The 13,102-nt window shown below is 34.5% G+C and overlaps 1 protein-coding gene across 1 annotated transcript in view; it reads left to right on the top strand.

Moving 5' to 3' along the window:
- The window catches only part of ADGB (androglobin), a 97,507-nt gene that overhangs the window by 9,860 nt on the left and 74,545 nt on the right, over positions 1-13,102 (top strand). Inside the window, exons 2-6 of the mRNA XM_058801473.1 lie at positions 2,738-2,882; positions 5,910-6,002; positions 8,332-8,403; positions 9,664-9,852; positions 12,485-12,624. Coding sequence (XP_058657456.1) covers positions 2,738-2,882; positions 5,910-6,002; positions 8,332-8,403; positions 9,664-9,852; positions 12,485-12,624 — 639 coding nt within the window. The remainder of the gene's footprint in view (positions 1-2,737; positions 2,883-5,909; positions 6,003-8,331; positions 8,404-9,663; positions 9,853-12,484; positions 12,625-13,102) is intronic.

Here is a 13,102-nt window from a genome sequence, read left to right as displayed (position 1 = left end):
CAGAAGTCTTTTTTCATTTATTACTTATATTTGTAGACCAATTAAATTGCTGTTATTTGTGAATTTTCCAGGTCTTATTGAATTATTATTTCTGAGATACAGTAGCATTTGACTTCTACAACTTAGTTTAAGCATCTCAATCATAGGTAGCATTGTTTCCATGTATTCCAGATTGTTAATGCTGAGGATATTCTGTCATGTCAAAGTGTGGTAGAAAGTGATTTTCTGTCTTAGTATGATAGTAAGCTAAGTAAGTCTTCCATATCTCATTGTTGCATTTAAAAATTATGCTTTTTTATTATTCCATTATTGTCCCAAAGCACTCAGAAAACTTATAGCAAGAAATGAGGACAGGCTCTGAGTACCATGGTCTAGTGTAAGGTGTCCCTACTCATGGCAGGAGGGGTGGAACTAGATGATCTCTAAGGTCCTTTCGAACCCAAACCGTTCTATGGTTCTATAAATTATTGCAATTATCATTAATTTTATTTGTGAATGGTGTCAGAATATCTTTATTATTGGTATCAGTAAGTGAAATTTCCATGCCTCTCTATAAAATATGTAGAAGAGGAGATGCAGATGTAGAAGTAGAAAAAAGATACAAAAGAATTAGGAGTAGTCCTGAAATGTTTAAAATTGATAAGTATGCCATTCAAAAAAAAGTACAAAAAATGAGAATTTTAACATACAAATTTTTTACTATGTGTAAGAAACTGCCAGGAGTAATATTTAAATCCGTGTTAGAAGTGTTCAGGTTTTAAAGTATCACAAATGTTGATATTTTATCACAATCTGTTGATAGAGCCAGCACTTAGTTTTTCATTGTTCTTCATGCATGTGGTTAGCACAGATGCAATAGATTCTTTGAAACAACTGGAAATTATACAGAGAAACTGATAAACACCTCAGGGTTTTTCAATTGCTGGTTAAATATTATTGAATACAGAATGAAGTATCATTTGAGTCTTCAAGAAAACACTGGAGAAAATATGATGCCATTAATGTAAGATCAAACCTAATAGAGTCGATTTGCAGATGACTGAGGTGAAAAAAAATAAAGCTAAGTATCACTCTACAGAATTCATCTTCCTTCCAGTTAGAGAAGTAGAAGCTATGTTTGGGTGGGTTTTGCACAGCAGAAGGCACAGATGGTATTGAATTTTAACAGCTGTCTTCCATTAAGAGTTACTGGTAGTGTGGATCAATGTAGTTAATGTCTAGACAGTGAGAAATCTTTATTTTTACCCTTGTCTTTGTCCTTACTATTGATAAAGTATTATGGAATTATAGAAAAACATTGATTGAATGGTGCATCTGGGATCTTTTTAGTCAAACTTCTACTCAAGCAGGACCAGTTTACACCAGATTGCTTAGATCCATGTCTATTTGAATTTAAAGTGTCTCCAAGCACTGCATTTACCAAAATCCAAATCAGACTCCAGTCAACTCCCTCAGTACCTTTGCTCCCATTGCAGCTAGTCCCATGGAGCTGTGTGCATCCAGTTGCCTCAAGTGCTGCCCAACTCCTTCCTCTACTGTGGGTAAAGTTCCACTCCCACAGACTTTGTAAATAGACTCTTGGACTGGGGAGAGACAAGTTTTCCAACAAAACCCAAGACACAAAAAGACATTGAGTATCTTGGCCTTTCCCATGTTCTTTGTCACTAAGCTGTTCCCCACCCCACTGAGCAGCAATGTGCTTCTTTATATGTCCTTTGCTACCAGTGTACTTACAGGAGCTTTTTTCCTTGTCCTTAACATCCTTTGATTATTTCTACTCCAGCTGAGCTTTTGCTTTTGTAGTTTCACTGCTCTACACATGAGCAATGCCTCTGTTCCCCCAAGACACTTCCACCTTCTGGGTGATGCAGCTTAATAGGATTTTCAGGTGTCACTTCATAGACAACATTTTCCTTAGTCAGACTTAGTCATTTAAGTAGTTTCCTTAGTCATTTAAGTAGTCTGTGTTTGACTTTGGAACATGGTTACACATTTTGTTGCATTTATATATAGGAACAATGAATGAATATTCTAGCTAATTCAGTTTTTCAACCCTTTGTATGCACTGAAAGATGAAGGTGCACTAGTGCTACTTCGTGGCTATGAACACATTGTGTATTAGTCTTGTGAAAATCCTTTCAGCCTCAGCAAAATTATTGCCAGGATTGTGAAAGCCAAGAGAAAGTAGTGAGAGTGCTGGTAGCACAAGAGCCCTGAGAATGAAAGTGCCTGCAGACAGTGCTGGCTGGTCTAGCAGCTCCCAGATGCCTGGAAGTGGGAATCCTTTCCCCAGGGCATCCTGGATCCATGGTAAGCTCCTTCTGGTTATCTGAAGAAAATAAGTCAGAAGAAATAAAGGAACACCTTCAGATAGGTGAGTGAGTTGAACTGAGTGATGAATGCTAGGACTGGCACAGGAGAGAAAGGAGAACCATGTGGCTTGAAGTAGGGGAAAAGAGGAGAGAAGAAACTGTCTTCAAATTCTGGTTTTGTGCTTCAGCTACCCAATTTACTTCAGCAGAAGTATAAATGCGTTAAATATTTTGTTGGTTTATACATAATAACAATATCAAGCATTTTCTAAGATGTTTGTTTGTCTTAGTGACAAAATTTAACATAGTTAAAAGCACTAAAATTCCTATTACATTAAAAAAATATTTTATAAGATAAAATACTTTCTACTACCCTTATCTAATAATGCTGTTCATTTTTATTTATGCTTTTGTGTGTTTTCCAGGCCATCTATGCTTTCCAAGGAAGCTGCTTCCAATGAGAAGTGGAGATTTCCTATTTGGCCAGAATGGAGTGATGCAGATATCAGTGCAGAAAAATGGGATACTGGAAAAGCTGGAAAAGAAAAACCTGGAAAAGGTCAAATTTCAGTAAGTTGTGTGATACATATTATTTCTACTTCATTTTTTATACTTTTATTTAATAGAGTATTTGCCACAACTTCTAAATAATGTGTTACTGATAAATATATTTATTTTCAATCATATGTTTTCAATATGTTTAAGTAGTTCCTTTCTAAACTACAGTAATAAACTAGAAACAATTGTGCATTATTTATTTGCTGCTTTTAAAATGATCTCTTAACATATCTGTGTGCATATTAATGGTATAAAAAAATACAACCCTCAAATCTATTTCATAGCATAACTAAAACTGGGGATGTGGGAACAGCTGAACTGTTGTAGTATGTCAGGGCACTGACACACTCCTCAGGGCACTGCAGTTTCTGTGGGCTCAAAAGGTTTCATGCATTGGTCTTTTCTATGGCAGAAATGGATGCTGAAGTACTTTCTTTTGTACGCTGCAGTTTCTGGACATGTGAAACACTGTCTGCAGTTCTAGAATGTGCAGAATGATTTGAGGGAATATTGTCATTTTGCAGAAAATTAACACCTGCCAGATGTTGAAAAATTCCTGTTTTCCAACTTTGGAATGAATTAAAAATCTCATTGATTTTTACTCCTTCACACTGGTTATCATTGCAGAGTGTATGGGTCTTCTATACAGAGTAGTAGTAAACTTATTTTTTAAAAACTTTTTAAACTCAGCACCTTAAATTTAAATTTAAAATGCAGTAAATACAATGATTCATCACCTATTTCATTTGCACATTCTGCACTGTTAATATATTTCTTCTGAATGTCCCCTTGTGTACTATGTTTATGTTTCCATTTATATTTCTAGATTATTTTTTTTTCTTATCCTAAGGTTGAATATATTATATTCCTATGAGGCCAAGGTATTGTTTTGAGAGAAGATATACATTCTGTACTGAAGACTGTCTTAACTTGTCAAGCAAATAATTTTCTTTTGTGTCCTTCTCCTGTTCCTTTACCACTTTTGGTGTCTTTCGGCTGTACTAAACATTTCTCTAGCACTAATTTTCAGGTCTACCAGAAAATTATCATACATAAACTTCAAATGAACTATATATTAAAACCTTTCTTCTATTTTAGCACAAGAGATCTTCTGAATTGTTTACTGGACTCTTCAGTTCTTCAGCTACAAGCTGTATGACACATTGCTTGTTTTACATGTTTAAAGGAATTATATACCAGTCACAGCAAATGAATTTACAGATGTAAAGTATTTTGTAACATGACCTCTTTTGATCCAAGCAGATAGCCAGAATTCAACATCAAATAGGTTATTTCAGTTGGAAACAAAATTAGTAATGTCAACCAGAACCTTTAAGTACACTTGGAACATGAATATAAACAGTCCTATTTTCTTGTGTGGGTAAAGAAGTCAACCTGAAGTGATCTCTTTCCATGTAACACTGAAAGTCTTTTACCAACCACCTAAACACAATGCTCTCTCTTAGAGCTGTGCACTGTGCTCCTGAGATTATGCATTTGATCTTGTCTTTGTCTTTTGTTCTCATTTCTTCCATGTCCTTCCTGGAGAACTTGTGGTGGAGACTCCTGTCCTTAGAGCATGAACCCCTGAGACTTGGCACTTGCCTCTTATAGCCACCTTAAAGTTTAAACTTGATAAGTTAAAGCTTGATTTTTTCAGCCTGGACCTATAATATTCTGCTTCAAAAAATTCAAAATTTGCACTAGTTATCTAAAGAAAGGTTGTATCTTTCCAGGTGCGGGGGTTTGTTTGTTTCTTTGTTTGTTTTTGTTTGTTTGGAGTTTTTTGGTTTTGTTTTGGTTTTGTTTTTTAACTTTGCATAGCGTCATGTCATTCGCATCTGCCTCCTTTCTCTGGTTTATCTAGTGTTTAAGAGCTAAACTTTCCTGTTATGCCATGAAGTCAGAGTTGGATGTCTCTGAAAGCAGACTATAAACACTGTTAATACAGTTTTGTATTGTCCAGGCTCCAAGAATTTTTTTAAGCTTTCAGAAAAAAAAAAGAAAGTATTCCTAAAACATTCAATCCCTCCCCTCCTCCCCAGGTTCTCTTTTTTCCTTCAGGTACTGAAATAGGTTGTTGCAGATTATCATGTTGAAGGAATTTACACAATGAAAAAAAAAGTGAGGAAAAGGTTATTTGGGGGTCTTTGGTTTGTGTTTGGTTTTTATGCTCTTCTGATGCACTTTGTTTTGTCTTCCTTTAATCATTAAGGACTCAGAGTATCACAGGTTTTTGTTCCCGGCAACTCTTTCTCTGGTCTGCAGAAGACAGAGTGCACCATAGACTATGAAACACTCACAAATACATAATATGCCTAAAAACTGTTGAAAATCCAGGCACAAATAAAAAGCATTATCCATGTAACTGTTTAGCTTCTCAGTCAGCACAACCTGTATCAGAGGCATGTTCTCATCCCACGTTGTGCCAGTAAGTAAACAGACAGCGTATATCCTCACGCCTTCTGTGCACAGGGAGGATAAGCATCACTTAAAAATGCAACTTTGAAAACTGTATGAGCCTCTCTTTTTAATGGGCTCATTCATGCTGCATAATTATAGCTCTCTTTGGTTTCTACGGCAGTGCTAAATGCATGGAACATGAGTTTTTTGTTTCTTCATAATCACTTTAGATATTTACTTTCAGTGTTCAACTTAAAAGCTATAGAAATAAGTGAGTTTGAAAAAGTACATAGGAATAGCTTGGTTACAGAAGACTAACTGACTTAAAAATTTAAGCTTTTTTTGGAGATCTTTCTGAAAGGGGAAAAGAAAAAGAATAATTTCATGTAGACATCTTGGAAAGTGCAGACCATATAAGCTTCTCTGAATACTAGAGGTGGTGCATTTTTTGTGCTGCATTTTCATCTTGGGCTTTGGGCTTTTTTTTTAGTTGTATATACTATTAGTTCTTTTTTATGCTATTTTGTTCCTTAAGTGAATTATCCTGTGAACAATATATTATTTTAAATCTCATGGAAGATACAATACTATAATTTTTAAAGGTGGTCCATTTTTGTTCATGCATATTTTGTGCAGCCTGCATTTGATGATCCCGAAGGGAAAATAAAGTTGCCAGCATCCTTAAAAGTGCATTCATGGAAACGTCCACAAGAGTTTTTAACAAAAGAGGTAAGAAACAAGCAAGGTCATGATGAAAAAATCCCAATTGCCTAACTTGTGAAAAGTAGAGTGAAATTAGCAGAGGAAGTTTGTTCAACAGGTAAAAGCCCCTTGACCATGTGTTCAGTCCTGTCCTGGAGACCGGTGTACACAAGGGCTCAGTGACCTGTGTGACAGCTCAGCTGTGCTGCTTGCATGGTCATGAAAGATGAAGGTGCACTAGTGCTGGTCTCCAGGACAGGACTGACTGCATGGTCAAGTGGCTTTTACCTGTTGAACAAACTTCCTCTGCTGGGCCCTGGTACTGGAAACCCTGAGCCCAGGGTGAGCTCACACTGCTGATGGTGATGGAGGAGCCTGCAGGCAGCTCCAGCTCCTTACTGGCAATTACATCACCTGCATCTCTTTTACTTTATCTAACCACAGCAGCAAGTTCTTCCTTTCATTTTACAGCAGAAATTGAGAGCAGGGTTATTTTCTTGTAAGAATATTCTTTCGTAGCTCAAATTGTATCATAGGTCAGCAAAACCAAAATGAATGGGATCTGCACAGAATGCTGCATAGATGACTCAGAGGCCTGCTGGATGCCACACAACACCGGTTTCTCTGTGTCTAAAAGGACATAAGACTACCTATACTAATTCCATTCTTTACAGTTAGCATAATAATTAGCATTCTCAATTATACTGTACAGAATCTGAGATTTAATTATTAATTAAATTTATTAATGGGATAAGACCACCATGGATCAGCACTTCCTGGTACAAAACATCATGGTTGTGTATGCCCCCACATCTGCTTCACTTTTTGACTCCCATGTTCATTTGGAAGACAACTGGACAGAGAGATGCCTTTCTGTTTTTATAGATGCCTTCTATTTCTCTATTCTCAGTTCAGAATTACTCTCATGGCAGAAAAATTTCTATATGTTCCACCTGAGCAGGTGTCTGAAGTACTCATATGTGTCATGAAACCATGAACTAGCTTTACCAGAACTACATTACTTTTTTTCACTTCAACTATCATATTTTTCTGGGCTACACAGAGTACGTCTTTGACAGTACTTGTCTGCAAGGTAACCATAGCATTTTAAAATTGTGCAGAACTTTAAAACTAATTACAGAGAAAATGAACAACCTCGTATTTCAGAGGTAAGTGTTCTCCAATGCTGTTACCAATCTAAGGGTTTATGTGATTTACTTCAGATCATATATTGAAGTTTTAAAGCACTTGGACAACCCTTCCAACTTTTTCAGGCTTTTCAGTTTTCCTTTTGTCAGCTTGTCAGTTCCATTTTTTATTAACTAGACACTAAACAGATCTAAGTTTAATTTTTAATGGAGAGAGGGGGAGAGGTCAGAGGAGTAATTGACAAGACCAAAAGATTGGATAGGAAACACTGCCAAAATGCATAAACTGAGTGGAGGTATCTGAAAGATGAGGGCAAGAGAGCTGGCAGCCCAGAAAGTCATGGAAACATGTATCTGTATAAAAAATAGCTTTTAAAATCTATCTCTGGAGTATGATGAAGAAAGCATTTGTTTTCTTTAGGACCCACTTAAAACTTTGATGCGTCTTTTGGTCCAATATATTTTGAATCAACAAGCAATGATTACAAGAGATTTTATATAAAAATTAATATAAATGTCAAGCGATGAAAGGCTATTAAGAATTATTTATTACCTGATATATTTTTAACTCTAAAAGTAAGCATAAACAAGCCAATATTCTGTTAATCAAAGAATCAAGCAATGAACACCAATATGTGATGAGAGGCACAGATACATTTAGTTCAATAAACTGCAATCCCAGTCTGTTATTACTAAACTGCTTACAAAAAGGACATGGGCTGTACAAGAAGAAAATATTCATGAACAGAACATAATGCAGCCAAAGATATGATAAAGTTGTTGTTCAGACATTACCACTAACTGACCAAGAGCAAATAAATCCCAGTGAACCCTGGTGGGTGGCTAAGGGAATCTCAAAGTATGAGACAGTGTTATGATCATGATTTAAATGCAGAACTGCAAATAACTTAAGAAGTTGAGGGCATCTCAATTTACTTATGTGATTATTCAATTTTGATACTCTTTAAATCTCCTGGTAAAAATAATAATAATAATAATAATTTATTAAAAATCTGAACCTACATTTAAGGAAGTTTTATAAAGAAATACCAAACCATCTACAAGATGATCACTTCTAGTTTTCAAATGTGTAATGAATGCTTGCCAGATGTCCAACATTTTCATGTCCACTGCTGTTAAATGCTAATGTTAATTTAATTTTCTCCAGATAATTTAGTTATGGACCTAACTGATTTACTTTCTACTAGGTTCCTGTGATAGTCCAAAATGAAACCTCATTTGACCTTGTTTCAGCAAATGAGCACATATTTTGTTGTGAGGTAGGTGAAAATTCATTAAGGTCCCTTAAAAAAATTATTTCCTTTTTATCTTTCTTTGACTTTTTGAATTTCTCTCCAAATTCCTACAAAAAAGAAATATGTTGTGAGAAGTTTTTTAAGTGGAAAATGAATGAAGGGGATTAAGTCGCAAGAAATTATCTAGATTATTATAATTAGTGTTTATCTTTTTTAGAAGTTGAAAAATCAGTGATGGTGAGAGGTTTTCCAGCTGGATAATGTTGTCTAAAGAAAAGAGTAAATAAAGGCTATGTTATAAAGGATTTCTAATTTTTACTCAAACTTTCTGGAAGTCCTAGTGGGCCTGCATGTGTGTGCAAATGTCTGTGATCCAGTTTTTCTGTCTCTCCAGAGCTGAATAAAGGTTTACTGAATTCCTGCAGGTCATGGAAAAATGTAAACCAGATGGAACCAAGTCATCTGAGTGCCTTACTGAATGTAATATTACTTAATAATTTCTATTTCATTCCGTACGTTAATGCAAATTCAAAATTCAGCACCAGAGATATAAGGGAAGAAACACCAGAAGACAGGTCATATCAATTTTCAAGTCTGAAAAACCACTAATTTATTCTAGGACAAGTTTCTTAGAATGTCCATAGAATCAATTATTAATTTTAGGGCACATTTCTTGTAGTAAAAAGGTCTTTTTCATTCCAGTATGCATAAATCCTTTTATAGTCCTTTTATGGTGTATACACTACTTTCACAATAAAAGGATATATACATATATCCTTTTATTGTGAAAGTAGTGTATACATCATAAATATGCATATCATAAAAACTCATGTATAAAACATGATTAGTTTATGTTCTTATTTTAAGAATTAAAGAATTCTAAGTATATTTAATAATTTAGGATTTCCTTAACTGAGTACAAATAATGACTATTTTAGCACTGGCTTTTAAAAAGCAATTAAACAAGTGAAAACTCACAAGCGCTGTAACATAATTTATTTTAAGATCATATTTCTTAGTTTGTCTTTGTTAAAGATGAATACCTTTATTTATATTGTGCCTTTACTTAGTTGTATGAAGTCTTGTGTTGTAGATAGGTATTGTAATGATTTTAAGAGAAGTTGTAACAGCGAAATTAATTTTTTCATTAAACTACAGCTATATTTTTATGTCACTTTTTCATTTACAACAGGATCTGGTTTATTCTTTGATCATATAACTTTGTATTTTTTTCAAAATCTGTTACTTGAAAAATCTTTTTTTTCTATTTTTCTCTTGTTTTAGCTGATGAGATGGATTGTAAGTGAAATCTATGCTCTCTGGAGGATATATAATGAAAATTCCTTAAATAGTGAAACACCCACAGTTGTTTGGAAACCTTGGGAACACATTTATGGCTTATGTAAATCTGCCAAGGAACCCATAATAGTGTACAATAAATTTGGAAAATATGCATTGAAACTTTATTGGATGGTGAGTGGTTTCCTCCAACAATATAAAAATGTGATGCAGCTAGCATGGCAAATTTAATGGTTCCTGGGCATACATTTTATTATTGAAAATACATAGATTTTTAGGAGTAGAAAAACTGACAAGTTGTTGATTTGAATGCTTGTTAATTAAAATGTCTCTTACAGTTCATGTGATTGTTGCACAACTTGTGGCCTGATAAAAGTATTATTACTTGCAAAGGCAATATTTTATTTTTGTAGTTTTGTAGGTTTGATGCAAATGCTTATAGAGTCAAACATGTGGCCCACACCTCTGCTGTATTAGGCTGAATTTTTTTCTTTTTATATTTAAGTAATTCAGTTGCCTGACTTTACAGAGCTATTTGTCTCTAAATGTGTTTAAAGATAGATACTTCCAGTGTGAAGACCATTTTCTGAAGAGGTACTGGTAAAATTAAAACATCCCAAGGGTTTCTAAAGATAATAGATAATAATTTCTTAACACTTTTGGCAGTCAACAGGGAACACTTAATTGCATATTGAGCCTCATTTTAATAGAGAAATAGTAACATGTAAAAGAACTGACATCTAAAAGTTGCCTATGTTGTTGGAGTTATTTCAGTTACATTTGCCTTTTGGAAACAGAAAATGTCACAGCATGCTAAGACCTATAACTAACCCTACTAAACTTCCAGTTGCCCAAAGCTGAAAATATTTCTGAGACAGTTGGAAACAAAAACTTGAAAGTGACCTTCTCTGTAAGGGGAACACTTACCTGATTTACATGCCTGTGCTTTCCTCACCCCTTACTACTGCCTTCACTTGTGGAATAACTTATATTTCATATAGAAATGAGTTCCATGAGTTTGAGAGGGCACAAATTGTATTGTCCAAGTTCCTCAGCAGAAGACTTTATTCTGTGTGTGAATTTAATGCTGCAGGTATTATGAAGTCATGTGGTAAAAGACTGCGTTTTAAAGCATATCCAAGAGTTACCAGCGCTTCATTCTCCTTGTCACTTTTGTCACTTTTTGGTACACTCTTTGTCTTTTTTTTTTGTTTGGGCCTGTGTTTTTATTCAATTTTTTTTTTCCTCTGGGTATACAGCTGTATTTTACAGAAAGAAAAACAGGAAAAAAGAGGGTCACCTGTTGGAAGTTTAAAAAAAATGTGCAAATGAGGAAAGACAAATATCAGAAGAGACAGAGGAGAAATAAATTTCATAGGAGAAAGTAGAAAAATAAATGAAAAAGAGTGCAAAAGGTGGAAGAATAATGAACTGATTTCACTAATGTTCTGCACTGAGTCCTGAAGATATTGTTGTACACAACATCAAACCTGTGGATAATAATTTTTTTTCACATATTGACAAAATACATAAATTCCATCCCACGTTCTACTTTCACTTTGCCTTCCTGAGGTTTATTGAACTTGTAGTTATTTTTTTCTCACTTTTTTCATCTGTAGACCTGCCCCACGTTTTTTATTATTTTTTTTATTTCTTTTCCTTTACTTATCAACTTGTTCTGTTCTCCCTAGTAAACTTCAGCAATTATTGGAAGAGGAGATGAATATGTTATCATATCCCTGACTAGGTCCTTTTCAAACTAGGGAAGTTTAGATATTTTGTTTTGGTTGGCACAAAATGGTTCTTATCCTTAAAAATATTAGCTTCTTTTATGATTTTTGAATATCTTTGACCTCTGGACTAAATTTTTTTTCTCCTTAGACCTGTAGAATTCATAGCATTAATCAGCTGTCATTTCAGCTTGAATCCATAGCTTAGTTACAAGCAGAGGACAATAGTTTTGCACTCTCTGATAACGCATGGTGAACACTTTAGTGATTTGGTCATTCTTCATTATTTTTTGGGTAAATTAAGAGAAGTATTTGCTATTGGCCCACCTATTTTCTATTATATCTTTATCACTAGGACTGAGAATTTTATTTGAAGAATGGTAGACAAGATTATTTTGTGGAAAATTAGCTCAGTTTACTAATGAAGTACCTGGTACTGGAGATAGCAGTACTTTGTCTTACCTCTTTGTTTCTTATCCTGGAAATACAGATTTTTTTTTTTAAATATACATATCTATATTTTTCTATTTTTTTTACATTTGATCATTTTGTGTTGTTTAGTATAGTGTTCTACAAAATACTGTTGTAGTGTGTAACAGGAGACTAACTGCAGTCAGTATTCCCAGGTAGTTTTTGGGAAGCATGGGGGACTGCTTATGTCACAAGTATTTTCCAGACTGATATCTAAAGAGACATTTAAAAAACTGCTATCTTAATTAAGCCTTTTTTTAATCATTAGTGTTTCTCAGGCATCTGTGATGGCAGCTGAAGAAACAGTACTGAAGGCATGCACATGATGTACTACACATATGAGATGAAATATATTTGGAAATAGCAGCAATTAGATTAATCTCTGGAACAAATAAGTCAGAGCAGTAATAAAATGCTATGAATGCTGTTTCCATGTTTCTTATAAATTATGTGAGAACTTTTTTTAAAGCCATCTGTGATGTAAATCAAGTTACAGTAGAATTGGTATCTTGGGAAAGCATTAAAAGTTCTCTTGCATACTCTTTACTTGCCAGACCACAAACTAATTATTTTCTTTATGCTTTTCTCCCCTTCCCCTATCACAGGGGTGCTGGAGAAAGATCATTGTGGATGACACTATGCCTTTCAGTGAAGAGGAGAATTTATTATTGCCAGCTACAACCAGCCAAAATGAACTTTGGCCAATGTTGCTGTCCAAAGCTATAATTAAGTTAGCAAATACTAGGTAAGTTTTGTCATTTCACTTTTTGTTTGTTTTTTGTGAAGTCACATGGTAACAGCAAAAAGTGGATTTAGTATACTAGGAAATGTATTTTGCTACGTTTTGTAATGACAGTTATGCACTTCCAAAAGCTGACACTGCAAATTGGTAAAACAAAATCCTCTACAGCTACAGAAGGCACAGGATTTCATTTTTAGATGTGTTTGTAAATTTATTCACAGAAAACTTACAAAGAAACTGGAGTACTCTCATTATTTTCTTCATTTGTTTGACTATATTCCTGACAACTTCACATGTGGCTCCCTGCCAAACAGAAGTACCTGTGAACTGTTAATGAAATTGTTAATGTGAGCCTTGACCAGTATTGACTCAACTGATGTTGAAAGCAGAGTTTTGTGAGCTTCTTTTGATACCTTTGCTACAGTTGTGCTGTTGTGTACAGTGATCTACTTCCCTAGAACTGACTGGAAAAGTAGAAGGT

This window comes from Ammospiza caudacuta, chromosome 3 (assembly GCF_027887145.1).
Source record: "Ammospiza caudacuta isolate bAmmCau1 chromosome 3, bAmmCau1.pri, whole genome shotgun sequence".
In the NCBI taxonomy this organism is placed as follows: domain Eukaryota; kingdom Metazoa; phylum Chordata; class Aves; order Passeriformes; family Passerellidae; genus Ammospiza; species Ammospiza caudacuta.
This window is presented reverse-complemented; position numbering and strand designations above follow the sequence as displayed.